General features: G+C 36.8%; 4 protein-coding genes across 10 annotated transcripts; 3 read left to right on the plus strand and 1 right to left on the minus strand.

Moving 5' to 3' along the window:
- Positions 1-6: 6 nt before the first annotated feature.
- On the minus strand, positions 7-13210 carry LOC145547595 (uncharacterized). Of its 3 annotated transcripts, XM_081597223.1 has the most exons (7): positions 7317-7444; positions 6197-6303; positions 5322-5512; positions 945-1064; positions 777-833; positions 570-674; positions 7-458 (listed from the first exon to the last, which is right to left on the minus strand). In XM_081597223.1, the coding sequence occupies exons 3-7, from the start codon at positions 5496-5498 to the stop codon at positions 366-368; spliced, it is 552 nt and encodes a 183-aa protein (XP_081453349.1). In that variant the 5' UTR covers positions 5499-5512; positions 6197-6303; positions 7317-7444; the 3' UTR covers positions 7-365. The 3 variants fall into 3 exon arrangements, with proteins under 3 accessions (XP_081453349.1, XP_081453350.1, XP_081453348.1); XM_081597224.1 differs by lacking the exons at positions 6197-6303; positions 7317-7444 and adding an exon at positions 13134-13210; XM_081597222.1 differs by lacking the exon at positions 6197-6303 and having other exon boundaries at positions 7317-7446.
- On the plus strand, positions 7610-10288 carry LOC103478597 (uncharacterized). 2 transcript variants are annotated; one of them, XM_008432541.3, is made up of 7 exons: positions 7610-7747; positions 7830-7995; positions 8151-8243; positions 8327-8383; positions 8580-8681; positions 8764-8892; positions 8981-10288. In XM_008432541.3, the coding sequence occupies exons 1-7, from the start codon at positions 7716-7718 to the stop codon at positions 9008-9010; spliced, it is 609 nt and encodes a 202-aa protein (XP_008430763.1). In that variant the 5' UTR covers positions 7610-7715; the 3' UTR covers positions 9011-10288. The 2 variants fall into 2 exon arrangements, with proteins under 2 accessions (XP_008430763.1, XP_008430765.1); XM_008432543.3 differs by having other exon boundaries at positions 8864-8892.
- A 110-nt stretch (positions 13211-13320) lies between the features above and the next one.
- Positions 13321-16423, plus strand: LOC145547698 (uncharacterized). 3 transcript variants are annotated; one of them, XM_081597542.1, is made up of 6 exons: positions 13321-13426; positions 14461-14620; positions 14768-14860; positions 14951-15007; positions 15256-15366; positions 15443-16423. In XM_081597542.1, exons 2-6 carry the CDS (start codon positions 14465-14467, stop codon positions 15980-15982), a joined length of 957 nt encoding a protein of 318 aa, XP_081453668.1. In that variant the 5' UTR covers positions 13321-13426; positions 14461-14464; the 3' UTR covers positions 15983-16423. The 3 variants fall into 3 exon arrangements, with proteins under 3 accessions (XP_081453668.1, XP_081453669.1, XP_081453667.1); XM_081597543.1 differs by lacking the exon at positions 13321-13426 and having other exon boundaries at positions 14390-14620; positions 15443-15562; positions 15645-15815; XM_081597541.1 differs by lacking the exon at positions 13321-13426 and having other exon boundaries at positions 14390-14620.
- Positions 16424-17704: 1281 nt separating this feature from the next.
- On the plus strand, positions 17705-27365 carry ptdss1a (phosphatidylserine synthase 1a). Of its 2 annotated transcripts, XM_008432544.3 has the most exons (13): positions 17705-18161; positions 18549-18640; positions 19785-19829; positions 19947-20071; positions 20200-20358; positions 20566-20717; positions 21747-21888; positions 23378-23490; positions 23593-23658; positions 24122-24221; positions 24373-24441; positions 25201-25267; positions 25902-27365. In XM_008432544.3, exons 1-13 carry the CDS (start codon positions 17980-17982, stop codon positions 25982-25984), a joined length of 1395 nt encoding a protein of 464 aa, XP_008430766.1. In that variant the 5' UTR covers positions 17705-17979; the 3' UTR covers positions 25985-27365. The 2 variants fall into 2 exon arrangements, with proteins under 2 accessions (XP_008430766.1, XP_008430767.2); XM_008432545.3 differs by lacking the exons at positions 17705-18161; positions 18549-18640 and adding an exon at positions 19046-19152.
- The last annotated feature ends 154 nt before the right edge of the window (positions 27366-27519 follow it).

Genomic DNA, 27519 nt, shown 5'->3' on the forward strand with positions numbered 1-27519 from the left:
GCTGGAGTGTGAACGCAAAACCACACAGAGAGCCCTCTGCGTACAGACACAATGCAAAGGGAGACCCGATATCACCGTTACTCAAAGAGACACAGAGGTAAAATGTGGTTTATACTCTCACAAGGGGGGAAACTGACGTTTTGTTACCGCAGCTCTTGCATTTTGCAGTCCGTGTCAAAACATCAGACGCAGACCACAGCTCGGGCTGCGCTGCAGGGGCTTTTGCTCTAGCACAGGCAACCAAGTCAAAGCCACACATGAAAGCATAAAAGGTGTCACTGTCTCCTCTAAAAGCATGCAGTTCCACAGTTCTCTGTGCACAAATAGCTTCACCGTACCACGATTAAACAATACAAGCAGCTTAATCATTTTGCTTTTTTCTCTTTGTAGAACCAGAAGCAGAGGACGGTAGAGAGGAAAACCTCCAGTAACAACACGCACAGCCCCATCACTTCAATCTGTCACAAACAAAAAAAAACATCATTAATATACAATATTGTCACAATGGAAGTATTTATGTGAGATTCTGCTGATAAATGTGTTGGAATCAGTTTTGGTGATGTTCTTACTTTCATAAATGGATCATGTGGATTCCACTGAGCCAGGTCGACACTTATCAGAATGGCACCAATAACGGCTACAACAATGCAGCCGCAGTTAACTGCGATTGACACCTGTGATGACAAAAAGTCACACATAAGTTGTTGTTTTTTTTTTTTTAAGATGTTTTAAGATGTTTTTTTAAGACTGTTGCTTTAAAAAGTTGCTAAACTCACCATCAGCAACGCTGGATATTTGAACAACAGGCTGGAAACAAGTCCGGCTATTACAAACTGTAGGGGGGAAGGCGGGGGGGGGGGGGGGGGAGGGATGTAGATGTTAGACTTCCTTTTATTGCTTTTTTTTTTTTTAATGACTTAGTTCTGGTTGAAGCAATGACTTACAAGGGATCCGGTCAGCTGTGAGACTCTGAAAAGACAGAAAAGGGACTGGTGCATTTGCTGCGTTGCAGCAAAGAGTATGCCCACTGCCACACTGAGGATGCCGCTCATTATCTGCAGAGACTGAGAGAAAAAGGTTGAAAGTAAAAAAAAAAAAAAAAAAGATGGCACACTAAGCTGTCATATATGAGAGCAGGTTAAAGATAAAGTAGATCGCTGCAAGTAATACTATTAATAACATTGAATTGCGCAGATGGGTTACATCAGTGGAAAAATACTCAGCATTTAAGGAACAGGCAGTTTTGATGCAAGCAGGAGTCGTGTTTAATTTAGATGTGCAATAAGAAATGGGAAATGAAATTCTGTGTTATCTTGCAAGCAATAAATAATCTTGTGATTTTTATTAAGAGGTGTTCAGTAAAATCAAACCACTGATCAGTGTCTGAGAAGTATGCATGTCGGTTTGTTGCACTGTGGTGGGGTAATAAGATGGCAGTACTTGCTGGTGAGACCAAGGCAAAGAATGATGTTCTGCAGCAAGCCGCTCATTATGAATCAAGCACGAAAAACATGATAACCAAATGTGACGACCAGAGAAGTATGTATCGGCGTCTAAATATGTTTGAAAGCAGAAAAAATGATTTTGTTATGACTAAAGGACGAATGAGGAAGAATATTTTTCACAATTTTTATTTTTTTTTATGCACCTTAAATAAGTTGTAGTGCAGTAGCAAAATATCAGATAATTTAAATACAAATGGAAATTCACACAATGTGCAAAAGTAAAAACTTAAATGTAGAAATAAGTAAAGGTAAAAAAAAAAAAAACACTAGAATTTGTACTTATCATGTGTTACATTCATTACCTGAAATGCGAGTTTGAAGATTATTTCATGTTTTGCAGCTTTTGAACAAGTTTCCTTCTAGAATTGCCCCACAGCATGATATTGCTACCACCATGTTTCAGCGTGAGCACGGTGTGTTCAGGAAGATACGTAGTTTTTGCACTTTTGCATGTGTGGACATTTCTCTTTTGACCGGAGCGTTTTGTCCACATGTTTCCTATGCCCCCTTCACGGAAAGTAGTAACTTCAAACTAGACTTCTGACAACTTTGTGACAACAATAGCTTTCCTCTTATCACTATGCATGATTTTGTAAATTATGATAACTTAATGCAAAGTTGGCATTTTTTGTGGACTTTTAATGCAACTTTTAGAGCAACTTTGCATTAAAAGTGTCATTATTTACTGAATGACACTTCATGACAACTGTCATAAACATTCATAAAGACTTCTTTATGTTCATGACAGATGTTATGTCATGTTTATGACAGTGCATTGTCAGTCTTATGCACACCCCATTCAAATAAAGTGTTACCAAAATTGCTTAATTTTGAATGATAAATGATAATTCATTATGAGACTTTTGTTCAAGCAGGCATGCAAAATAAAATTCACATGAAAAAAATACAAAAATAATTTCTGCATTTAAAAGAAATTATGTGAAATAATAAAAAGTGATGTGAAATAATTAAAAACAAACATTATCATCTGATAATTAGCTGAATTATCAGATGAATAATGGATAGACGTAGGCAAGCTGCGTTTGTTTTATGAGAACGTTTATGGCTTCTACTAATTATGACAAAGCTGATGTTGTAAAAAGAAACATCCCATTTTTCTTTCCCCACTGAGTCATAATTTAGAGAAGTTTTCAGTGTGAGAATATGCTACTGCAGTAAAAAAATAAAAAAATAAAAAATCATCTTAATGCGTTTCACAACTCCTCAGTCAAGTTGAGCTCGCATATTTATTTTCTAACTTCTAGTTTCATTGTGGCCCCAATAGTCTTTTTTTCTTACCTTTGTTACATGAACAACTTTTATTTAACATTTTAAAATTGATGGATATAAAATTGTAGATTCTTTTTGTTGTAGCGTTTTAGCTACGTATCTTTCTGTAGACACGAGGGTAGAAGTCATTTTTGTGTGCATGATGTTTTAGTATAAGATGTTTAGATTTTTTATTTTTACTGCGATCCAGTGATACTTGTGTGTGAGAAACAAGAAGTCCAGCCCACCCCGAGCAACAAACAGAAAGGGCTAAGTTGAGGGGAACAATAAAATTGAGTGAATTGTGTAATAAAACAGTTTTTTTTCTTCTTCTATTTTTGTTAAATGCAGTTGCACACTTGTGGAGTGCCGGACTATAAAGTGTGAAACTTCATCCTTTGCACGTACATGAAACTCAATATAACCTAACCCAAGAACTTCCTCTTGCTGCTGCCCAGAAGTACAGAAAAACATCTCTGTGCTTCTTTTTTCTCCGCCATGTTATCTCAGCCTAAATCTTGATCTCACTGTTGACTGTCAGGTGAACTATTTAACAAAGTCTTAGTTCTGAGTAGGTGCAGCAGGTCTGCAGCTTAGACTGAAGGCTTCTCCTAATGAGCTCGCCTTCATACCGCATCTGAAGATCTCGTCTCATGTAGTTGTCCTAGAAACAATCTTCTGACATGTAGGACAATTAAGCCTCCAGCTGTCACTGGTAAGCGACGTATCGGCTGCCAGACTGTGGGTGTTTGTAACACTCATTTGACTGCTGAGCTCAATGATCTAAGTTCACTTCACTTTAGAGAAAATGAATTATGATATAAAAACCTTTCTCTTGCTCACGGTAAGTTGTCAACCAATCAAAACCTGATCAATAACGTACATAAGCAGTTGATGGTCCTGCCTGCTTTGACATCAGCGACAGCTTGATGACTTTTTGGAAAACTGGTCAAGTTCTTAAGTCTGTTTTGATGGAAACAGGCGATAAAAGGTTGAGCTGGACAGACAAGAAAACCTTCATTTGTTTGCTGCGGTACCTCAGGGAAAGGTCGACTACTTTGTTTTGCAGCTAATTCTCTTCCATTTTTTTTATTCTAACCTTTAATAGCAACCAATAATGCAATAACAGCCAATAACATAATACTTTTGCCAACAAGGTAATAGTCATTTTGAACCAATATCAGTAATGTATCAAGTTATTACATTAAAAAGCTGAGCTAAAGGCTGATGTAATTACTTCAGCTGATAAAGTGAGAATAAAATGGAAAATCCCTTTTTTTGCTGTTTACATATAACAATGGTTAATTATTTTTCATAGTCAACATAAGCATTCAACAACTGTATGTTCACTGTTTTACTATGAACTACATATATTGCCTTTATATACTGTATAACTACAGCACAGAATCTTTAAATAAAGTATCGGATGGATTTTTCTACAGAAATGTATTTAGAATATTGTGTAGTTCCTTAAATGTTTCCAGATATAGAGGAATAAAATTCAAATAATTAACATAAACTATGTTTGATAGTTTGAGATGTTGAGAATAGTAATAATTTGTTTACTTAATGTAATGGAGTCTTGACAAAAGTTCAGTCTGGAAGACTCTAGTCGCACCTGCCTCATCAATCAGCGCCTCCCTCTCTGCAATCTGGACCTATCAGCGCCGGTCCAAGCCTCGCTCCAGCCAACCATCGTTTGGGCTCCAGTTCAAAAAGGACCTTCACCCATGGCCTCCTCTGCTCACCAGCTGCGATCAAACCACCTCCACCCCATCTCCACCTTCTGCTCTCGGCTCTCAGGCCTCATCCTCCTCCGACCGCTGCCACCAGTACAGGCGCTGGGGGTCTACATTCCTATGCTGCATCAGGAATGTTCATCGAGCTTTTCAAAGTCCAGCTCGACGTCCCCAGTCGGGGCCTGAACGCCAAAGGACTTTGTGTTTATTTTTATGTTCATTTTGTCATTAAACTCTTTAAATCGCTTTCTTTCTCCGTCTGAGTCTCTCCAGATTGAAATAACTGTACCGTTTCTCATGTAATTGGATAAAAAGAAAACAAAATTACTGTGAAGTTATTATGCTATTGGCTTTATTGCATTTAAATTGACAAAACTATCAAATTATTGACTATTATAACATTACTTGTTGCTATACCATCGCCTAGTATCAAAAGTCTACTTTTTTTTAATACCATTTTCTTATAAAGTTTAACTATTTTCTCCCACAGAACTATTGAAATGTCTCTTTTCCAGACAGCTCAAAATCCTGCAATGCCAGTGGATGAGACATACAGAAGTCCATCATGAATCCAGGAAAATGTCCTATTTTTTAAATACTCAGATAACCAGAAGTGCACAAATCACAGGTGAAGCTGGTGACCTTTAGTGTCTATTTAAACCACGTGTATGAGGTTAATGGTACATTATCAAATTTCCAGATTTTGCCAGATTTGATTATGGTCATATAAGGCGTTTCTGTGTGATTATAATTTTAAAAGACCAGATTTTCTTTTTTTTTTTCTTTCACTCATTTTCCACACTCTTACCCCCAACACAGCTGGTTGTTTCTGTAGCAGGTCGTGCAGTTGACCTTTTTCTTCCGGCAGCATCTCTGAAGCCTGGTAATATCGGATCTGACTCGGCAGAGGAGGAGGTTGTCTCCTTCCCATTTGCAGTGGCACATCTTCCTCGTGGATGTCCATGTCTACATCAGCAGAGGCCATGGTGCTTCTTTAACCTAAAGAAACAAACTCAATTATCTATACATACAGTGCTGTTTTTAAAAGTTGTATTTCTTTTTTCTTATATATACTTTTTTGACAGTTGCCAGACAGGAAAGACAAAGGGGAAGACGCCCAGGACGGCCTCGTCAAAGCCTCTGTAAATAAAACGGTCCGCTCTATCGCTACACCACGCAGTGCCTCCAATTTTTCTATTTACATACTTCTGTTCTAGAAGTACGTAAATAGACTATTACAAATTCAAGATGTTGTTAGATTGGCCTGAAAAACTGCAGCTAAATCTGCACTTCAGTAAAATAGAATATTAGAAATTCAATTAAATAATCAAACATATTAGGACAGATTCAAAAAAATACTGAGCGATTTAGTATATTTAGTGATGTTAATGTTGAGGTTTATGTTTTCTGAAAAGTGAAAAATGTAACTTATATTACACAAAAGAAAAAAAACACAATTATTTAAAAGGTGGAAATGCTATGCTGTGTCCTGCACAATCTTAACGCTCGACAGACAGACAACAGCCTCCGCAAGAAAACAAATCTACAAATGTCACTGCTGAAGAAGCTTGATGTTCACTGATCCAAACACATTAACGGAAAGTTACTGGAGAAAAAAAAAAAAGTGCCACGGCCATGGCGGTCAAATAAATATTGGACTTAATGAGGAAATCCATGTCTCACAATCTGTCAGAAGAGTGAAAAACATCTACAGGATCCATGAATCCAGAGTGGAGTTTACACAGTCAGTGATGTCAGGGAGAGTCATGTCATCCGCAGCTCTTCGCTCACTGTGTCGTATCAAGTTTAACATCAGCACAGCCAGAAATTTTTAGACGACTTTATGCTTCACTTTGCTAACAGATCCTCTCAAGATACTGATTTTATTCATCAGACAGACAGACAGTCAGAAGTACCAATACCTGCTTTATTGTCCAATGAATCCCAGAAGAAGAAAGACTCCAAACGTAACAATGTAGATGTAGGCCAACATTTCTATATCAAACTTCATGTTTCGTTTACTCTTTAACTGAGAAACTGGATGATAAATATCACTCGTTTTCTGATAAATCAATGTTATATAAGAATTTCACTGTTTGAACTGAAATATTAAAATCAACAAACTTTTCAAACATTTTCTGATTCATTGAGATGTTCCTGTGTCGTGCACTGCAGCGTGACATAGATTTAAGAAAAAAGACTTGATATTCCTAGAACATATAATGACTGCGTATGATTTTAAATAAAAGCCACTGTGAATAATAATGGTGGCTTTCTGTTTCCTGTTATTTAAGGCTGATAGCAATCAATCAATCAATCAATCAATCAATCAATCAATCAATCAATCAATCAATCAATCAATCAATCAATCAATCAATCAATCAAATTGATATGATAAATGCTTTTACGTAGTTAGTCCTAAGAAAATTTAGTCTTTGCATTCAGAGTTCTTACAACATTTAAACTAGGAAGACACTTTTATTATTGTTGGCTTTGGTTAATAGGGTAATTATGAAGAATGCTTAAAATTCACACACTAATTTACCTCATTTTTGATTAAAAAAAAAACAACAGAAACGGTGCTAACAACTTCAATAGCAAAACAACTCTTAACCAGAAGAAACAAACTTGTTAATGCTAAAATATTTCGTTACGAAAGTTGCAGCATAGCTTTATAAATAAACATGCAAACAAATAACTAAGATACATATTTTATACTCATAAACTGCTTGTAATTTAAAATTGTTCGAGAAATCTCTCAGCCGTTTTATTAGGAGAAAAAAATCCATTTAAAACAACTTACCGTGTTTCACTCGAGCAGAATCTATTTCGCTCTCTGTCTCAAGCAAGGCGTCACTCTGCAGACATTATTTTACTTCCCTAAAACACACATGAGGTCATTACCCGCTTTAACTTCCTCAACCTGACACTCCTCTCTGCAAAACTGCTTCATTTAGTCAAACTCTGCACTTTTTTTATGTTTCTCTTACTGAAAAAGATTAACTCTACAGAAATAAACTCATGCTGCACAAACAGTCTCACCTTTTAAAAGTATATGTGTTTGTCTAAGTCTGTTTGGTTGCAAACCTGCATGTGGTTGTGAGAGATGGTGTGGGTGTTGCATGAAGGTGGAGAGTCAGCGAGAGAAGAGACTTTCGAGGTCATTTCCTCTCCGGACAAATGAGACAAAGCTGCAAATTTCATGTCTAAAACAGGCAAAGGAACAACAGAAAGGTATCCACTGGCATCAGTGAAAACTTTAGTAACTGATCGCCATCAGCAACATGTGAGGAATTAACATGTTATGGCTTTTCAGGAAGATGAGGAAGACGTTCATTTGCAACGAGTCAATGATCATCACCATCCCAATCGGGAGCCTGAAGAACATTCAGGAGGGTCAGCTGATGCCGGAGAACTTCCACTGTGTGTTCAGGGACAACTTCAAGGTGTTTGTTGTTCGAGGAAAGCCTAAACCTCTGGGGGTGAGTTTCACTGACTTATGCTGTGAATTAAATCATAGGCATGATTATTTTCTCTAAAAAAAAACATCAAATGTTGCGCTCGTCTCTAGAAAAAATCTGCAGATTTTCCTTTGTTCTCTTTACTTATTTATTTTTCTTATCTCATTTTTCATTAGGCAGCTCAAGCAATTGCTGGTGTGTTTATTTTCGCTCTTGGGTTGATTTTGCCATCATTGGGGATCCTCAATTTCACAATTCCAAGTGTTGTGGTAAAAAATATTTGAAATGCCCACATATTTAGCCAGATATGGTTATATTTCCACCCAATTAATATGATGTATTGTTTTATTAGTTCCTGATCTCTGGCATGGTGTCCTTTGCTGCAGGGAAATGTCCAAACATGCATGTGGTAAGTCAGATGAATTATAATGACAAAACATAAAAAGGAATTTCTCTAAGAAAAGACAGAGTGATGAGAATAATACATTCATTTAAATTCAACTGATATGTTTCTAAATGTTGTGGTGGTTTAACTTCATGTAAGCTTATGATGCATCTTGTATCGAGTTATCTGAATGTTAACTCAGCTTTATTCCACTTTCCAGGCCAAGCTGTCATTCTCCCTGAACATCATCAGCTTCTTCTGGTCACTGGTGGCTTTCGGTTTGTGTGTGAACGAGTTTAATTCACGTCATCATCTTGACCAGGTACATCATGAAATCAACGTGTTTCATTGTGTCAAATGTTGCTCTCTGGGATTCTAAGTATTTGTTTGTCCACATTATGTAGCATCATGTGAGGATAGCTCATGGAATTATCGGTCTGATCATAACTCTGCTGGTGTTTGAATGTATGATGTCTCTCTTCTTGATCTACTGGCTGAGTAAAGCTGTGTGCAGAGAACATTTCAACACCTTGGTATGTGTGTCATTTCCTTCATTTGTTTTTTTCTGCTACATATATGAGAACATGCTCAGTCCTTCATTTGCTTTGTTTTGCTCTGCAGCCCATCATACTGCTGAAGCAGGAGAACTGAATGATGAACGCAGAGCAGAGCCAGGAATAATTAACTCCTGTGTACGTTTTTATTTTGTTGCCTTAAACTTTCTTTGTTTTTTTGCTCAAAAGCAAATAGCAGGAAGTTCTGTTTAAAAGAACATGGAGGTAAGATGTTTCCCAATACATCACTGCTAATAATCACAGTACGCTATAGACAACGTGCTTCTGTAAAGTTTCCTTTTTGTTCACCATACATGGACTCGTCTTGATGGTCGTGTGCTAATTCCGCTGTATTAGCACAATTTCTCTCAAACAACTTTACACTTCCTCCAAGTCGTTTTCAGTTTGACCAAAAATCAATTTCTTCTAACAAAGTGTAGACAGAAGCTTTATTTTGTATTTGGGTTATTTTATGTTTTAAAGGTGAAGGACTTGATATAAGCCCTTTTCAAGTTAAGTTGCAAGTTACAGATTAAACTCTGCAGAAGAATATCAGTCCTGAATAAACGTATTCCGAATAATAAATCACCTCACATTTTATATGCCTCTCTGATTTTGCCATATTTAACATATTGTTCAGAGCGGTGGTGAATTAATTACAAAAGCTCTTTATAACTCCTCAGAATCCTACAGAAACAAGCCATTAGAATCATCCATAATGTTGGTAATAATGAGCACACAACACCGCTTTTCTTAAAATCTAGAACTCTTAAATGTAAAGAACTGGTGGAAGATCTCAAACTATGTTTAAGGCGTCAAATAAACGGCGACTTGAGCTCATAGAGAGCATTTTTATGAAAGAGACGGGGGATATAACTGACTCAGACTTAAGGATTCGTAGTTTACACAAAACAAGAAAGAGCTTTTGTATTTCAATTCATGGTGCAAAATTATGGAACAAGTTAAATGAGGAGTTAAAGTCAAATTTTAATACAATGAAAAAAGGAAATATAAGGAGGTAATTTTCAAAAGATATAGAAATATGGGTGTTTATGTAAATTGAGGCTAATGCGTGTGAGTGTGTGTGGATATGGATGTAGATGAAAAATGAACTAACCTATGTTTATTTTTATTATTTGATATTTTTATTATTTGATTTAATAACTGGGGTCCATCAATGTTATGAGTTTATGGGGTAGGAGTTCATAAGTTTCTTATTTCTTCCCACAACTTTTTCAGCAAGTTAAGATTATTGTGGTATGAAAATATTTGTCTTTTTCATTCCCTGTTCATATGTGTGATTTTATACTTCTATCATGTTCGAAATAAATAAATACTGAACTCTATTAACTATTAAAACGTTTTTAAACCTTGAGCGTTTTCTTGTTCATATAATGTTTGTAAATCATCTTGTCACTTTTATCAGCTCATCTCTGAATGTTGGTGGTTTGTTAATGGTTTGTCTTTTTACTGAGCATAAAAAGGAAACAAACGTCATTAAAAATATTTGATGCATTGCGACATAATACTAACAGGCATTTGTTACATTTTATTGATATCTAAAGTAAATATCTGAAAAGAAGGAAATTGCCCCGCAGACGTTAGAAAGTTGACCCCTAAAAATTTTCGTCATAGAAATTATTCTTAAAAATAAAAACTAAACTCTTTTTCTCAGAAGCCTCTCATAGCCTTCAAATTAATTTAGCTTTACTAAGTTTTATACTAAATAAAACTCAATTACGTCTCTGTGCACACGCTGCTGTGTCACATTGGAAATAATGAGGAAGTCAGTCTGCAGCCCTGCAGACTGGAGCAGCTGAGCCGCACAAAGTTCTCCAGGTAAAGTTTTAATACACAAAGTGAAAGTCCAACTAAGTTTGCAATTAATTACATTTTTGTTGAAGATAAGGGACAGTCGTGGTTTAATACGTCCCTTATTGGCTTGTAGACAGTGTGATTTTTATAAGCTTTAGCAAATTTCTCTCGTATTTCTTACAATAAACACAATAGCATAATTGTTGAAATATAAAAAAAATTAATTAGGGCTCTTTTACTGATGTCTCTATAGGAACAACGTCACATTCATGTGGTCACACATTTAAACTATGCTACACACTTATTGTCATGCAATAAATAGGCTACAATGACTAAAATGCTTGTGTGAATGTGCTAAATTATATCCGACTTCATTTTGTCAAACTGCAGACAACAGCAAAAAGGATTTAAAAGTAGAGACCAGCCTAGTTTGGTGGCAGAAAATGCAGGTAAGACAAACAAGAAGAGAAGACAAGAACTGAAAGAGGAAAAATTTCAGAGAAACCAGGAGGATCACATTTAAAGAAGACCACTGCAAGAACAAGTGGGAAACTAGATGAAAATGAAGAAAAATATGTTAGTGTAAGAGGTAAAGATGAGAAGGTTTCAGAGTCTGAGAGACAGAAAAGATTTAAGGAGGAAGTTCATGAAGGAGAAAAGAAATGCATTGATTCAGAAGCCCATGTTCCAGCTAATATGTGTTTTCTTTGTAGAAATTAATGTGCAGAGACATTACAATGAAATAACATTAATTCATTAACAGTCTACAAGTGTGTTATGAAGCTAGATGTCAGGATTTACAAGAGTACACATGTTATCACTACCGTAATTATATTAAATATGAAGCAAATTCAACTAATAGAGAAATGTATGCAAAACTTTATTAAGACATTCTGAATGTCACTATATGTTTTCAGATATATCAAAATACAGAGACAGAGACAGAGATAGAGACAGAGACAAAGACAGAGACGGAGACAAAGACAGAGACGGAGACAGCCAAAACACTTTTCAGAGCAAAAACACACAGTGGCTTCAATGAAACCACCAAGTCAGACAGACAGATGGAGGTAGAGACGCCAATAATCTAGTTTAGTAAAAGTAGCATTACTTCAACAACGTAATACTCAAGTATCACTCAAGAAATTACTCAAGAATAGAAAAGCAAATGTTAGAAAGAGACTGCTCAAGCAATGAGTAACTATTCGATCATAACACCTGATTTAAAAATTATGTAATCAGATTAGAGAAAGTAGAAAGTGACTTGCACATTTTGGTATTTTAAATATTACAATTTGAAAAACAATACAAATAAACAACGTAATTACAAAATAACTAAATGACAAGGGAGATTTACTGTATATCTGTACTCTTTTTGGTAAGAGACAGTGATACAATAAATAGTTTTAAGTGTTCTTGATCTTGTCGACTATTTGATGTTTCTATTTAAAAGGAAGAACATTTAATGTTTTTTGAGGGATGTGGGTTGTAAATCCATGGAGATCACTCTGTCATTTTAGACATAAATTTATACATATTTAGAAACTTGCTACTTTGGGTGGCGCTTTTTCCATGTTCTTACCAAAGAGGCCTCTTTGAAGCCAGGTGTACAGTCATAAATGACCACAAGAGGGAGACAAATTCAAAACACGTCAAGCTGTTAAAAGTCATGAAGTTACAGGTAGAATCATTTTTTCCTGGCCTGTTTCATTGGGTAATTAAATTTTGTTGAACCACAATTCAAAAGCAACTACTTGATTTTTAGTTTTTAGTTTTGAGTGAATTTTTATTTTGTTCTTGCTTTTGTCAGTTTTAAGTCATTCCAGTGACCAGTGTGGGCCATTAGCAGAGAGGGGCCAACAGTTTGCAGAAGTCAAGTTTTATGATTTAAGTTCAAAGAAAAGCTGGTCAATACATTCATAATTCTTTCAAAAATGTTTTAAGTAGAAAAATGTGTAGGATAACTATGAAGGATATATAAAATGTAACTTGCTTTTGTTAGTTCGCAACAAAGATCGTGCTGTAACAGAGCAAAACAAAACAACCCAACAAGAAATAAAAAAACTTGTGAGTGCTGCAGTATTCCATTTGTAAATTTGTAAAATTTGTTTGCAATAAAAATAGTATCCTAATTTAACTCATTTTTGGCACAACAAAAAGTGTGACACAAACAACAAAAGTAAAACAATTCTTCACCAGAAAGAATGATATTTGATATAGAAAATTATGCTCCGATAAAATATTTATAATTTAACATGCAAATAAATGTATAAATACATATAAATGTATTCATATTTAAATAAATATAAACATAGAAAATATTGAAACTCATAAACTTCTCCTGCCTGTACTATAAGATTATTCAATATATGTCTAATGAAAAATTATATTTAAAACATTCTTACCGTGTTTCCTTTGATCTGTATCTATTTCGCTCTCTGTCTCAACAAGATTCTCATCATCTCACCATTTTTATTTCCCTAAAACACAAATGAGGTCATTACCCACTTTAACTTCCTCAAAAAGACAATCCTCTCTGCAAAACTACTTAATTTGGTCAAACGCAGCTCTGTGTGTGTTTTTTTCCCCTGTGGTTATTGTTAGCAATAACCACAGACTCAAGACAATTGTCCTCATCAGGCAAGTGAGAGAAAACTTCGCAGTTCAAGTCTTAATAAAGCAAAGGAAGAACAGAAAGGTAAAGCTGGCTTTAATGAAAACATTTGATCCACATTTAGTAGTGACTACTATCTTTAAGTCAAATAAATCTTGCAAATTCTTTTTTTTTTTTTTACCTAAATGTGTGCATTAATGAAATACAGTAGTAAGTTGTGTTAGCTTTTCATTCATTTTGTCAAACCTCCAAGAGTTGAATAAACAAGAGTTTTTAGTTTAGCACTTAAAACATTGAAAGAAGAAAAATGCAGGAGTGTTTACAGTGTTTAGAAGCAGGTTTTGATATCCTGTGTTGCACCGTAAGAAGGAAGTGTGTTTCATTGATTTGACTCGTGTGTGTCATTAAGGCAAATGTTCATTTTAAAGCTTGAGGATAAAATCCTGTTCATGCTAAATGTATTTGAGCAGAATTCATTTTGATGTTGCATAAGATGAATTATCAGATCAGAATTTATGTTCATGGAAATTGGAACAAGAATTTAAATTATTCTAATGTAAAATAAGTAGTTCTTTTAACTTGTAATGTGAGTAAAAATAACACAGGAATATGCGCTCTTTTAACTATGTGAGGGCAGTTTTTTCTTGCATATTGTAAAATAATTACTTGGTTTAAATTCTAGTATTAAGTTAAAACTCACATTTCAAGATTAATGACTTATCAGAACTAAATAAAAAGCCATTTTTAGACAACTTGTCTCTTTAATTTCTGAGTTAAACTCAAAACAATCTTGTTGACTTTAATTGCATTTTAAAGCCAGCAAGCGAATTTTCACTTTCAAGTTAAGAAACCTTCATAGTTATTAATTTATTTAGTTTTTAGGGTTTTATTAGCTCTAGTGGCCTTTATTTGAGAGTGATTACACAGGAAAGTGGGTGGACATGCAGCAAATGTCACCAGGCCGGGACTCGAATCTGTGATGTTCACTTTGAAGACTAAGGCCTCCACATGTGGGTTGTGCTTTGCCCCTGCTCCACCACAGTACCTTCAATTTTTACAGTGTAATAACTGATCACTATCAGCAACATGAGCTGTGTTAACATGTTGTGGATTTACAGGAAAATGAGGAAGACGTTCATTTGCAACGAGTCAATGATCATCACCATCCCAATCGGGAGCCTGAAGGACATTCAGGAGGGTCAGCTGATGCCGGAGAACTTCCACTGTGTGTTCAGGGACAACTTCAAGGTGTTTGTTATTAGAGGAAAGCCTCTGGGGGTGAGTTTCATAAGTCAGTGAGTTTCACTGACTTATGCTGTGAATTAAATCATAGACATGATCTTTTCTTTAAAAAATATCAGCTGTTTTTTTTTTTTTTTTTTACATGGATGCTCTTCAATGTCTCCTTCTTTGTTTTTAAATTAGGCAGCCCAAGCAATTGCTGGTGTGTTTATTTTCACTCTGGGATTTATTTCCTCAAACATAATCTTAATCGCCTTCAGTGTTCCAAGTTTTCTGGTAAAAATATTTGAAATGGTCACAAATTAAATCATTCTGTTGATCTGAAGTGGTTTTAATTTTAGTTAATATGATGTATTGTTTTGTTAGTTCTTGATCTCTGGGTTGGTGTCCCTTGCTGCAGGGAAATGTCCAAACATGCATATGGTAAGTCCCACATTCTGGGATTTTAAGAAAAGCATAAAAGATTGAAGGAGTTCCTCAAAAAAAGGCAAAAGCTAATTTTATTGGCAAATCTTCCATTTGGTTCACATCATTGAATTGATCTTGATCAATATAATATCTCTAAATGATATTGTGATCTGGTTTGTTCTAATAACCAAAACCCTTACATCTTATGATGCATCTTGTATCGAGTTATCTGAATGTTAACTCAGCTTAATTCCACTTTCCAGGCCAAGCTGTCATTCTCCCTGAACATCATCAGCTTCTTCTGGTCACTGGTGGCTTTCGGTTTATTTGTGTTCTTTATGATTTATTCAAAGCCTTATTGGAGTTATAACAAAGTAAGTATGTTTAATTGAGTCAAATTTTGTTTTGCAGGATTCTAAGTTTTTGTTTGACCTCTCTCCTTTGTGTTAGGAGTTTGAAATGGGAATTATCGGTCTGATCATAACTCTGCTGGTGTTTGAATGTATGATGTCTCTCTTCTCGATCTACTGGCTGAGTAAAGCTGTGTGCAGAGAACATTTCAACTCCTTGGTATGTGTGTTTTCTTATAAACTTCTACTAAACATATATGAGAACATGCTCAGTCATTCATTTGCTTTGTTTTGCTCTGCAGCCCATCATACTGCTGAAGCAGGAGAACTGAATGATGAACACAGAGCAGAACCAGGAATAATCAACTCCTGTGCACGTTTTTATTCTGCTGCCTTAAACTGTAACACGATTTTGACAAATTTTGCTCTTTTTTTTGTCTTTTCTTTTTATGATCAAAAGAAAAATAATAAGAAAGTCTGTTTGAAAGCACACAATGATTTCAATTTGCTGTACATAATAATATGTAGCTTTCTGTATACTTCTTTTTTGTTTAATAAATATATTCCGCTAATTATAGCAATGTGTTATAAAAAGCTTTTGTTCGTATGCAGCAGCAGAAACTATTTTACGGTTGCTTAAAGTTTTGCTCAACCTTTCCAAAAAACAAAAAAAAGTTTGTACTTCTTCAATGTGCACAATATGTAGACAGAACATTTTGGATATGGGATATTTTATGTTTTGAAAGGTGAGAAGTGATGAAAGTCTTTTACAGGATTAAATGTAAAAAAAAAATAAAAAAATCTGTATTTATTAAAAACTTCTTAAACCTCAAATAATTGTTTGACCGTATTGTGTTCCTGACTCATATTGTTAATTTCTCGAATATAAGAAAACTGTGTAAATGCAATATATTATCAAATATATTAATATGTAATTCATATATTTATTTTAATCATTTTTCGAATGTCATACAACTAAACAAATGAAGACCATTAGATGGAGAACATTGAGACTACAACACTTCTTACTCTATGTTTGCTTTTATTTATGTATTTACTTATTCATTTATTTATGATGCAACACACTAACACCATCCTGCCTCTTACTGAGATAATAACTTCGGCACAGATGGCAAAGTGCTAAGTGAACAGTTAATGTTTATTTAAAAACAAAACAATAAATCCTGGTGCACAATGTTGTAATTTGTACAGAAGGAAGTTTGGGGAGGAGATTTGCAAAACATTTTAACATTTTAGGCATAAATTTAATTTCTAAATAATTAGAAAATTGCTAGTTTGGGTGACGATCCTCCAGGGTTCGGGTAACGGGGAACTTATCGGAAGCCAGGTGTAGAGTTATAAGTGGCCACAAGAGGGAGACAAACACAAAGCAAGTCGTGTTTCTTCAACATTCCCTGGAAGTCGAGGTTTGTATTCCAGGAAAAACGTTTTGTTAAAACTTTCAAAGCTTTTATATCTAGCTCTTTATTCTCCGTATTGGTGAGATGTTCTGAGTGAGCCACAAAAAAATAAAAAATAAAAAATAAAAAAAATAGACAATTTAGTCTGTTCGGTTTTAGACATTTATTCTGCACTTCATTTTACGTTCAGAAATTGCGTTATTTGTGTTCTATTCACTCATTGTGTGTAATGTTCCACCTGAAGAAATTGAAGTGGTGACTTAAATACATTTTTAAAGCCATTTGCCATGGTTTAAAGTCCTTCAGCTGAAAACTCACATGATGTGCCAGATAGGACTGGCACATCATGTCATAACTGGCACACAGTCAGCTGGCTGACTGTGCTAATTCACTTTGTTTATTATTATTTTTTTCTGAAAAAGAGTAGATTGTGTCACTGAGCAACAGTAAAGTCCTTTTTCTCCTTAGCCCATGCATTTTTCTAACATGTCTGGTTCAAGGGTTGCAAACAGACTTCTCTATTGGCAAAGCACAAAATATCTGAAGGACTCACTGACTGGCAGAGTTCACTTTAAATAATGATTTAAAAATTCATGACTGCTCATAATCATAGTCTGACTCCAACAAAGAATCTAACTCTTGAATGGGCTTTGCCTCACAATCGTCTGACGGCTAGTATAAATATTCTTTATTTAAAATCGGTTTTTTTTGTTGTTTTTTTTCCCTTGGGCTCAAAAATGAGTATACAAAGAAATCTTCATGAGTTTAACTATTTGAACTATGTAAGAGATTTAACTACATATTTGATAATTTATCCAGATGCATGCAAGAATTTGAAGTGAAGGTTACCGAAAGAACTGATTCTTATTGATGATACGAGTCAGAAGAACCAGATCATTGTCAGGAACCCTAATGCCCGTCCCCACATAATGATAAGGTCGAACAAAACTCTTCCGCTTTGTGTTTGTGAAGCTCCTCAACAAACCAATCATAACCTAAACTGAACGCTTTCTCTGGAGCTCTCTCCTCTCTGAGCTCATCGCTTTCTGCTTGCACACCGCCAGTTAGTTATGTAACTTTATTTTATTTTTTTTTCCGTTGCCTGCTCGTCTGATCTGGTGGCTGCGGATCACTTTCTCATGTCGCCCCAGCCGCTGTGAGGAGCCGCCGCTGCTGCCACTGCTGCTCCTGCTCCGCTGGCCGCGTCCTGCCTGCCATGGCGTCCGTGTATAGCGGATCCCATACGTTAAGCAAAGATGATGTCAACTACAGGATGCATTTCCGAATGATTAACGAGCAGCAGGTCGAGGATATCACCATCGAGTTTTTCTATAAACCGCACACCATCACGCTGCTGACATGCACGGTGCTCAGTTTGATGTATTTCGCGTTTACAAGGTGAGAGGAGTGCGCCGCTAACGCTAGCTTAGCCTAGCCTAGCGACAGTGATGCTCGGATACAGGAAGCTCAGCTAGCGAGCTTTGGTGCTCTCTGAGCTTTTTCCCATCATGGATGATCATTTTTTTAATCTTTAAAGTAATCAAACACGAGCTACAAAATAGGCGTTGTTTAGGTTGTGTTGTTTTTCTTTCGCTGCAACATTGTAGAAACGAGTGATAACATTGCATTTTTAGCTAAACGTGCCATATTAGTTAATGTTTTATCTATGAGCCTGAGTTGCATATCCACAGTAAAGGCAATATAAACTATGGTTGCGCAATGGGCAGGGCTGTGTGTCATAGTTCAGAGCTGCTAATTAGTGATTGTTTTTCATCCTGTCTGCAGAGATGATGGAAATCATGACAATAATGTCTGGGTGGGGCTCATCCTGGTCATCTCCTTCTTCCTGGTCATCAGTGTTTTGGCATTTCCCAACGGTGAGAGCACAACATAGTGTTCCCAGAAATTGTGGATGTTATTTTGTGCAGTAATGTGAGTAAAGATGTTTGAAGACATTAGTTATAATGCTGTAAATTAGGCAGAGAGAGAGAGAAGTTTGTCACGTAAGTGCATGAAACAAGAAACCTGCAAGCATAATGATTTAAATGTTTGTCACTAGAGACGCACCTAAGGACTGTAAATTACAAGATATACATTTGTTTGTGTTGAAAATGTTGCCACGTTCACAATAAAATGATTATAGTTAAACAATTATTTATTTTTGAATAGCGGTTTAACCTATCACAAGACTTTTCTGCAAAATCCTTTGAAAATAAATAACAATGGAGTTCAACATAATATTTGAGAGTAAATAAACTTTTAGTTTGTTTTCATGTGTCAGACCGTTAAATCATTGACTAATTTATTGCACCTACAAAGAAGTTTTAAATAGTTTCTCTTCGATCGATGAGTTAATAATTTATGAGGACCAGAGGCGTGAATACCCAGGGTGTGTGAAAGAGTTTAACAGGATTTCAAATGAATTTCAAAACAGATAAAATTATTCACATTTTCTAACTGTCTTAAGTATGTTAGTGAGGGATTAATGTGGCTAGCATTACTTTCATTGGAGCATAACTTTACACCAAAGCAGGATTCGGTATCTTTGGTCTTCGCCTTAGGCCTTCACAGCAGGCCTTCACAAAGACCTGTTGTGAAGGCCGTCACAGCGCATGCCTGTCAAATTATAAACTTAGCAGGCATGCGCTATGACGACTCTTTCCCCCAAAGTAATGGTGATTGTTGAATATACAGTTTGAATCTGTATATGTTTGTTTACCCCTTAATCTAGTTTCAAAACTGCCTTTTTTTTTACAGTAAAGGAAGTGCAACGATTGCCTGTATGTGGGAGGAAAGAGCAGAACATGGCGTGTTGAAGCTACATTTGAACACAGGCGTGAACAGCGTCTGTCAGTGGGGTCACTCTTGCTGTCTATTGTTAGTACAAGGCTTAGGCTGGCATGAAACCTCCACTACTAGTATCCAGTGATCTCAGCTCTTATCAGTGAAGCAGTAAATCTCGGCTCAGTCAGAGATCGGTTCCCATCGTTTGACATGTTGTCTTAATAAATCTGCTTTCAGGCCCCTTCACCAGGCCGCATCCAGCAATATGGCGGATAGTGTTTGGTGAGTGTCTAGCGAACGTATTTCGGAGCAAATATATATATATATATATATATATATATTTATTTATTTTTTCATAGATTCTTTCCTTGCTGAAGGTTGTGTTCTTCTGTTTTTAAGGTCTGAGTGTGCTCTACTTTCTGTTCCTGGTTTTCATCATCTTCCTCAACTGGCAGCAGGTGAAGCAGCTCATGTACTGGTTGGATCCCAACTTGCGCTACGCCAAGAGAGAGGCAGACATTATGGTTTGTGACGACGGCATACAGTGGAAAAAAAACAACAACAAAAACGACGTTCTTGTCTATTTGCTTTCTGCTTCTCCCGCCGTTGGCGGGGGAGGTCATAACGTGGCTGTCTGTGCCGTCGCCCGCAGGAGTACGCAGTGAACTGCCACGTCATCACCTGGGAGAGAATCATGAGCCATTTTGACATCTTTGCGTTCAGCCATTTCTGGGGCTGGGGCATGAAGGCCCTCCTCATCCGAAGCTACGGCCTCTGCTGGACCATCAGTATCACCTGGGAGCTGACGGAGGTAAACAAACACTCCAAACAATAAAAGCTCCACAGCTGTGAGCCTCCTGGCTGCCTGCCTGCCTAAATCACCAAAGCTTGTGATGTAATGTGTTTATGTAACGGCGCAAGAGTCAGATTATTTTGACGTTCGATATTAAATTCAGATTTTACACTCGTGGTCCGGTCTCCAATCATAATAGTCTTTTTTCTTTTCTGTATTTAACAGCTTTTCTTCATGCATTTGTTGCCCAACTTTGCCGAGTGCTGGTGGGACCAGGTGATCCTGGACATCCTCCTGTGCAATGGAGGAGGAATCTGGCTCGGAATGACCGTCTGCCGCTTCCTGGAGATGAGGACGTACCACTGGGCCAGTATTAAGTATGAATTTACGCCCCAGAATTTATCAGCAGGCGTTTCACGTCAGCGTTTCGTCTTTTAGCTGCGACGTCCTGGTGCTGATTCTTGTTCGTTCTAATTCCTCTGTGAAACTACAACAGAGCTTGAACAGTCATTAATTATGTCAGAAGCAAAGGCAAAGTCGCACAGTATTTTTCAGAGGAGATGATTAAGACCGATTTTTAGTAGTATTTAAACAAAGAAGGCAAAATAAATAAGAAGTTAACATCTTAATCTGTTTTAAGCACAGAATATTAGCTTTTATGTGGGGAAGCATTACTGAAATGAAACGGTGAGATTTCCAAATGATTCGTAACAAAACAGAGGTTGAAACGTCAAAAAGATAAAACAGATCGACTGAATTTTATGTCGCTCAGGCTTTCTGTTATCAGCTGAAAGTCCTGCTCTCTCTTGCAGGCTGAAGAAAAACTGCAGAGAGTTTTTGGGATGTTCTTACACAGTTGTGGTTCCTCTGACTCTGTTTTTAAAAACCTCAAAAAATAACTAACTAGTTTACTTTTTTTTCCACCCAGTAGCAACTTCCATGCTAAAGATTGTTGTTGCTCTCATGTGGAAGAATATTTGCATGTGCTGCGTTTACTGATGGAAAAAAAGTTATTTTTGAGTTTGTGAATAAGTTAACTCGATTTAAATCCAACTGTTTAAGGCGTTAATAAATACTAAAACAAACTCGGAAATGTTTCTTTTTTGAATAATGAAACAAATTTCATTGTCAAACTATATAGTGTTTATTGTTAATGTTGTGTATTTAGTTTTTTTTTGCAACTCTAAAGGATTTGTGTATAATTTAATCCCGTGTATAAAGGTATTACAGATGGGATTCCGAAATTATTTTAAAAGATAATCCCAGAAATTAATCAAAAAGGCGAAGTCGAATGCCTTGTGTCGCGACGTCAGCACTGTTTGCTCTCGCTGAAGGCATTAGAATAATATTTTTTAATCAATCTGCCAGTAAGTCTGCGTAATCCCACTTCTATCCCACTTAATCAGGGACATCCACACCACCACGGGGAAGATCAAGCGAGCCGTGCTGCAGTTCACGCCTGCGAGCTGGACCTACGTGCGCTGGCTTGATCCAAAGTCCTCCCTGCAGCGGGTCACAGGCGTCTACCTGTTCATGATCATCTGGCAGGTGGGTCACCGGCCAAATCCTGCTCTGGCGTCTCAACGGCGACGTGAAGCGCTGATGATTCGGATATCATCCGGCTCGCTAAGTCCCCCGCTGAGCTGATTCCTTTGTCTGTTGGTGAAATCTTAATCCTCACAGATCCATTAAGCACACAGGTGTTTTGTCGTCGACACATTCGACACATTAATCCTTTACGGCTGAGGCCGTTTGAGTAAATGTTTTAGCCTCTTGCTGTTAAATATGATGCTACCGATTTTTTTTATTTTGTTTTCGTGACACACCCAGTTGAAGCATTACGTGCTGACGGCTGCTCTTTTTTGAGAACCACTTTAAGAGATGGATTCAGATTCAGCCGTTCAGAGCGGGGTCTGGCTTCTCTCACTTTCTCTTCCTGTTTAGCCGTTTGCTTTGCCGCTGCCAACAGGTTTGTTTTCTGGTGCCGAGGATAAAACGCGACCTGCCTCAGAGTGTTGGAGCCTGAGGCTACGCTCTTTATCTGTGAAGCTGTTTACGATCTCAGCCCTCTTGGATACAGTTTCTTTTACAAACGTTTCCCACATTTTGAACAAAGCCCCTGTTGAGTGTCGTTTTCCACACCCATGCTTGCTCTGTGCTCGTGTCAGCATGTTTCAAGATCATGTTTCTATTAGGTGGAAATTAAAAAAAAAAAAACAAAACACTGTCTACTCTGTAGCTGCTCCAAGCTAATTTCCTCCTTTTCCAAATGTTTCCTGAAATGGCAAGATTTGCATTATTAAAATAAGATGGGATGCATTTTATTCTTTTTACAGTTCAGAAAAAAACACTCCACAAATATTGTTGCTACTTGTAGGAATGTTAGATTTAAGTACATTTATTAAATAGGGAAATAAACATGTTAAGGAAAAATAAGTTTTAACTAAGTCATTGGTTACTGACACATCAATACTTTCCTATAAACCATTTCAGAATTAGTTTTGGTTTTATACAACTATGTCAAATGTATAACATGCTCTAATTGATTCAGTAAAACCATTTTTAGTTCACTCTGTTTCACGCCACTGTCCAGAGGTGTGCAGCAACAGGTGGGGGAGGGACAGTAATACATTATCCTCTATTAGCCTGGTGACAACTTAACTTATCTCAGACACTTTCAATGGACTTTTGTGTAAAAGATTTCCAAATGTAGGGACAGTATGGCGGTAAATCTTTGATTTTGAAACCATAACTGTCTAAAACCTGTTTATACTGAGAAACTGCTGACCGGTTCAGGCCTGGTCAGAGAAATACTTAAAACTGTAACAAACAAGGCTAGATTAGGAGACACATTTGTTTTTGTCATGAGAAACCAGCAATGTGTTTTCAGTTGTTTCTCTGATCTTTTTATTTAAAAATGAACGCGTGGCTCAGACTTCTTCAAGTCTGGAAGCTACGCTGTATGTGTCAACAGGTATTTTTGGTGTTTTCACACAGCCTCCGTTACTGAAACCAGCTTTATTTGTTTTCCTCACAGCTAACAGAACTGAACACATTCTTCCTCAAACACATTTTCGTCTTTCCCGCGAGCCACGCTCTCAGCTGGTGTCGAATCCTGTTCGTTGGCATCATCACAGCTCCGACAGTACGGTACGCTGTTACGACGTTTCTTTTTCTCTGGGGCAAGAAAACGGCTGAGACGTGTTGGTGAAATAAATGAATGCCTGCATTGTGTTTGTTTTTTTGTTCCAGGCAGTATTATGCATACCTCACAGATACACAGTGTAAGAGAGTGGGGACGCAGTGCTGGGTCTTTGGGTGAGTATTAGTGGGAAAATATGTAACTTTAGTGGAAGGAAAATGAGACTATAGTGGCAGGCAGATGGAGGTGGAGATGACTCAGAAAATCAGCAGTAAATTTCCTCCTTTTAGTCTTTTTTTTTTCTCTCCAAAGGTATCAGATTATGAGGACATCTGTCCTAAACCTTCTTTAGGCGACCCACAGATTCCTGTTAGATTTTGAAAAAAAATATATATATATTTTATTTTAATTGAAGGATATATGTCAAATTACATTTTGAAATGCATCAAACTTTTTTTTTATTATGGTTCAATTCTTTACATGAGAAATAATGGCATTTTAACTGGGGGGCTGTAAACTTTTTACATCCAGCGTACATGTTTGACCGAGGCCTTGTGTCTCCTCGTTCAAACTAAAAATATCCTCCAGGTTGGCCAAAGGTTTCAGTCCGTGATCGTTTCCCCCTCTCACTGTTTGCAGGGCGATAGCCTTTCTAGAGGCCTTGGCGTGTATTAAATTTGGACAGGACTTGTTCTCAAAAACACAGATCCTCTATGTGGTCCTCTGGCTGCTGTGTTTGGTAAGAACGCCATTTCTGTGCAACGTCACACAACCGCTGCTTAAAAATATGTACTTTAACCACCAAACAAATGACTTTCGATGAGTTATTGTCATAGATGAATGCTTTTTCCTGAATTATTTGACAGCTTGTGCTATGTTCCTGTTTTCAGGCCTTCATTACATTCCTGTGTCTGTATGGGATGGTGTGGTATGCAGAAACATATGGTCCAAGGGGAAAGGTGTGTTTTATTGTTTCAGCATTCAGGAATGTTTCTTTTTGTAATCCAGTACTTAGTAGCAGGGTGTGTGTGGCATAGAGAGACTGTGACTTTCAGGTTTCGTCCAGCGTTGGCTTCCTGTTGAGATCCATTTTTATTATAACTGAAATGAGCTCCAAATTATTATTATTTTTTACTGCATTGAGACGATGTTTGTTGTGAATTAGCGCTATGTAAATAAACCGTGTGTTCATTATGTGAATAATTAAATGAGGATTTATCTGGAGCACTTAAAAACATCATCCTTACCAAGAATCCAACAGTGACAGTCGCCGATACCGGGGTTTTCTCCTTTATTTGAAGCCGGGGTTCTAGTCGTTTCATTTCCTGGGGCGAAAAAGTCAAATAGAGAAACTTTTTTGGTGGGTGAAGAAAAATGTATCTTCTTCATCTATTTACTATTGCTGTAGCAAAAGAGCAGTCACATTTTCATTTCACTTTCTTTTAAAATATCTTGTTCTGAAAACTAAACAATTCTTTTCTTTGCTGAAAACAATTGGCTGCTGTTTTCTTCTGTTACATAAACTTTGCCTTCATTCATATTTGGTAGTAGTTAGATTTTCTTTAGGGCAGTAACTGAACTCATTAGTACAAAACTTTAAGGGTTTTGTCTTGTGAAGTCTACTGGAAACATTGTGCAGGATCAGTTGCATGCTGTTACATATGATGTGTGCTCTGTTACAGGAATGTGTGTCATGTGTCTTTCCTCTCCTCTTGCAGAGCCTTTCAGAGTGTGAAGACAGTAACTACGCAGAGTCTCCTGACCACATGTCTGGGGATTTTAGAGGTACGGAGTCTCTACTGTTGTCTGTCAGTGACGACGTTTAGGTTGGGGGTTTTTTTGTTTGTTTTTTTTTGTTAAGCGCTGGCCCCTAGTCTCTGAACAAGTGTTTCATTCAGGGTTTGTTTACAGTCTTGAAAAGTTGTGAAATCTACTTTTACTAATTTCTATGTCTGGATAAGTTTGGAAAATGTAAAATTGAGTTTGGGTAAAAAGTTTATTTTGCAGACTATCCTTATTTTTTTTTATCTAACCAAGTTTGGTTAAAGGGCCAAAAAAAGCATAAAAACTGCAATTATATTTTCTTTTCACAGATAGAATAACGGTAGAAGTGTTCAAAGACTATGCTTTTAAAAATTCTGCTGGTATTTGATAAGTCCAGATTTTGAGAATGGCGCTTTACTGCAGGCAACGAGTCGCCGCTTGAAAATCAAAAGTCAAACTATTGAACATAGATGAGACACACTGACTTACTTAATTACTTAAAAACTGATAAGTTTTATTTTATTTTTTGTAGTGAAATTTTCTGAATGTTACAAAAACTGTAAACAAAACAAAAAAAAAGCAGGAACTATAAATATCCGCTTTGTGTGTATTTTTTACCTGAATTTATCTTAAATGTTTGAACGTCACATTTTAGATGACATGGACTCAAACGGTGAGAGCCCTACGATCAGACGCAGAGGGAAAAACAAACCCTTAAACGGCATCGACAGTCAGTAGTAAGCTGAGCCGGGGAGGCCGCGAGACATACGAGCTCCTTCTGCAGAAGATCCTGAAACTTCACCATCCCACTACCGCCGCCACTTTCTGGAGAGAGGGAGAGCAAGACATCGGATAATAGGAAGCGGATGAACAGGTGATCGCTGTGTCGTGATGAAAAGTGTAGCGGCTCAAACTACAGAGACGCACGTCGCAGAGGTGTGTGATCAAGAAACTCCTAAACCACTAATCACAGGTTTCTTTGTGTGTGACTGAGAGCGAGACAGTCTGTGGGCGTGTGAGAGAATAAAAGCGACTGTAGCTGTGACTGCATGTGTCCACTGTAGTTTTTAAGTTACAACACGATATATCACTGAAGGCTGGCATTCACCTGGCTGAATGCCAGTAAGTTGGTTCAAAAGCATCATGATGTTAAAAGCCATTTTAAAGATTTGATCACTTTATTTGAAGCCTCTGGTTTTTTGGGGGGGCCGGGGGGGGTTTGCTCTTTTTTTGTACTTGCATTCTTCACTGATTATCTGTTTACTTCCAAAATGTTTGCATTGTTCTCTCTTTTTTTTTTTTTTTTTTAATACTTGAATGTGGGCAGAATTTCCATGCCAGACAGCTTTGGCTTGTTAGCGTGATCAGCTGAAGGTTCATTTTGTAAAGAAGCACACAGTTAAAGCACTTTGCAGGATATTTTCCCTGAAAATACTGTACATTTCGTAATGTTCTAGTATTATGTGAACTATTGTGATCCAGAGTGACTTTACTTTCTCCTCTCCGCCTGTGGCTGCTACGTTATTTTTAATTTTTCTACGTTTGAAGGGCAATTATTCAGACTCTTGCATGTCGGTGTGCAGGTGGTTTTCTTTTCCCGCCGACCTTCTCGTTCCGTTCATTTCTTTTTGCATGACTGTCAAATCAAGTGTTTTAATAGGATAATGTTACAACAGTAGGAAAAAAAGAAAAGTCTTTATATTATCTAAACCTGAACACAAGTATTGTCTTTTACTGTCTAACATTTTTATTCACGCCTTGTGCCTGTTTGCATGGAATTATTTCTTATTCCTAACGCTTCTCTTCTCGGTCTGTATTTAGGCTAAGCTCTCTGTTATTGGATACTCTCACCTTGGGAGTTTCGTCAGAGCTCTGTTGTCATTTTGCTCTATCAGTATCATCTCGGCACTGAGATATTTCGCGTATCCTCGACAATCCGAATGCTGGCCTCGGTGAAACGGTCGCCGGGGCAACATTAGGCTTTGTAAATGGTACGTCGTCTCTGGATATACATTTCATTTTGCCAAAAACATTACTGTTGAAGATGACCTGTGCTATTTGTTTCACTGTGAAAAAAAAAAAAAATCAACATATTAAAATGTTTTACATTTCCTCTTAATTTTCAGATCTCTGGTGTATTTTTTTAACAATCATCCTTAAATTTTAAATTAAGAATTAGAAATATGTTACAGTCATCTTTAAGGTTGATTTTACTTTTTTTTTTACTTAACATTCGTGGAAATTGAATAATCTTATTCAGACTCTGAAGGACA

This window comes from Poecilia reticulata, chromosome 16 (genome assembly GCF_904066995.2).
Source record: "Poecilia reticulata chromosome 16, P_reticulata-male-v2, whole genome shotgun sequence".
Taxonomy (NCBI): Eukaryota; Metazoa; Chordata; class Actinopteri; order Cyprinodontiformes; family Poeciliidae; genus Poecilia; species Poecilia reticulata.

Excerpts from the sequence above, each read along its gene's own strand:
- LOC145547595 (XM_081597224.1), bottom strand. The coding sequence starts at position 5,498 with ATGGCCTCTGCTGATGTAGACATGGACATCCACGAGGAAGATGTGCCA. Across the intron at positions 1,065-5,321 it reads AACAACCAGCTGTGTTGGGG|TCTCTGCAGATAATGAGCGG; the intron begins GTAAGAGTGTGG and ends TTTTTCTCTCAG. Across the intron at positions 459-569 it reads CACATGATCCATTTATGAAA|ATTGAAGTGATGGGGCTGTG; the intron begins GTAAGAACATCA and ends TGTTTGTGACAG.
- LOC103478597 (XM_008432541.3), top strand. The coding sequence starts at position 7,716 with ATGTCTAAAACAGGCAAAGGAACAACAGAAAG. Across the intron at positions 7,748-7,829 it reads GGCAAAGGAACAACAGAAAG|GAAGATGAGGAAGACGTTCA; the intron begins GTATCCACTGGC and ends ATGGCTTTTCAG. Across the intron at positions 8,893-8,980 it reads GAGAACATTTCAACACCTTG|CCCATCATACTGCTGAAGCA; the intron begins GTATGTGTGTCA and ends TTTGCTCTGCAG.
- LOC145547698 (XM_081597541.1), top strand. The coding sequence starts at position 14,429 with ATGAGCTGTGTTAACATGTTGTGGATTTACAGGAAAATGAGGAAGACG. Across the intron at positions 14,621-14,767 it reads TTAGAGGAAAGCCTCTGGGG|GCAGCCCAAGCAATTGCTGG; the intron begins GTGAGTTTCATA and ends TTTTTAAATTAG. Across the intron at positions 15,008-15,255 it reads AATGTCCAAACATGCATATG|GCCAAGCTGTCATTCTCCCT; the intron begins GTAAGTCCCACA and ends TCCACTTTCCAG.
- ptdss1a (XM_008432544.3), top strand. The coding sequence starts at position 17,980 with ATGGCGTCCGTGTATAGCGGATCCCATACGTTAAGCAAAGATGATGTC. Across the intron at positions 20,718-21,746 it reads TACCACTGGGCCAGTATTAA|GGACATCCACACCACCACGG; the intron begins GTATGAATTTAC and ends CCACTTAATCAG. Across the intron at positions 23,659-24,121 it reads ACGCAGTGCTGGGTCTTTGG|GGCGATAGCCTTTCTAGAGG; the intron begins GTGAGTATTAGT and ends CACTGTTTGCAG.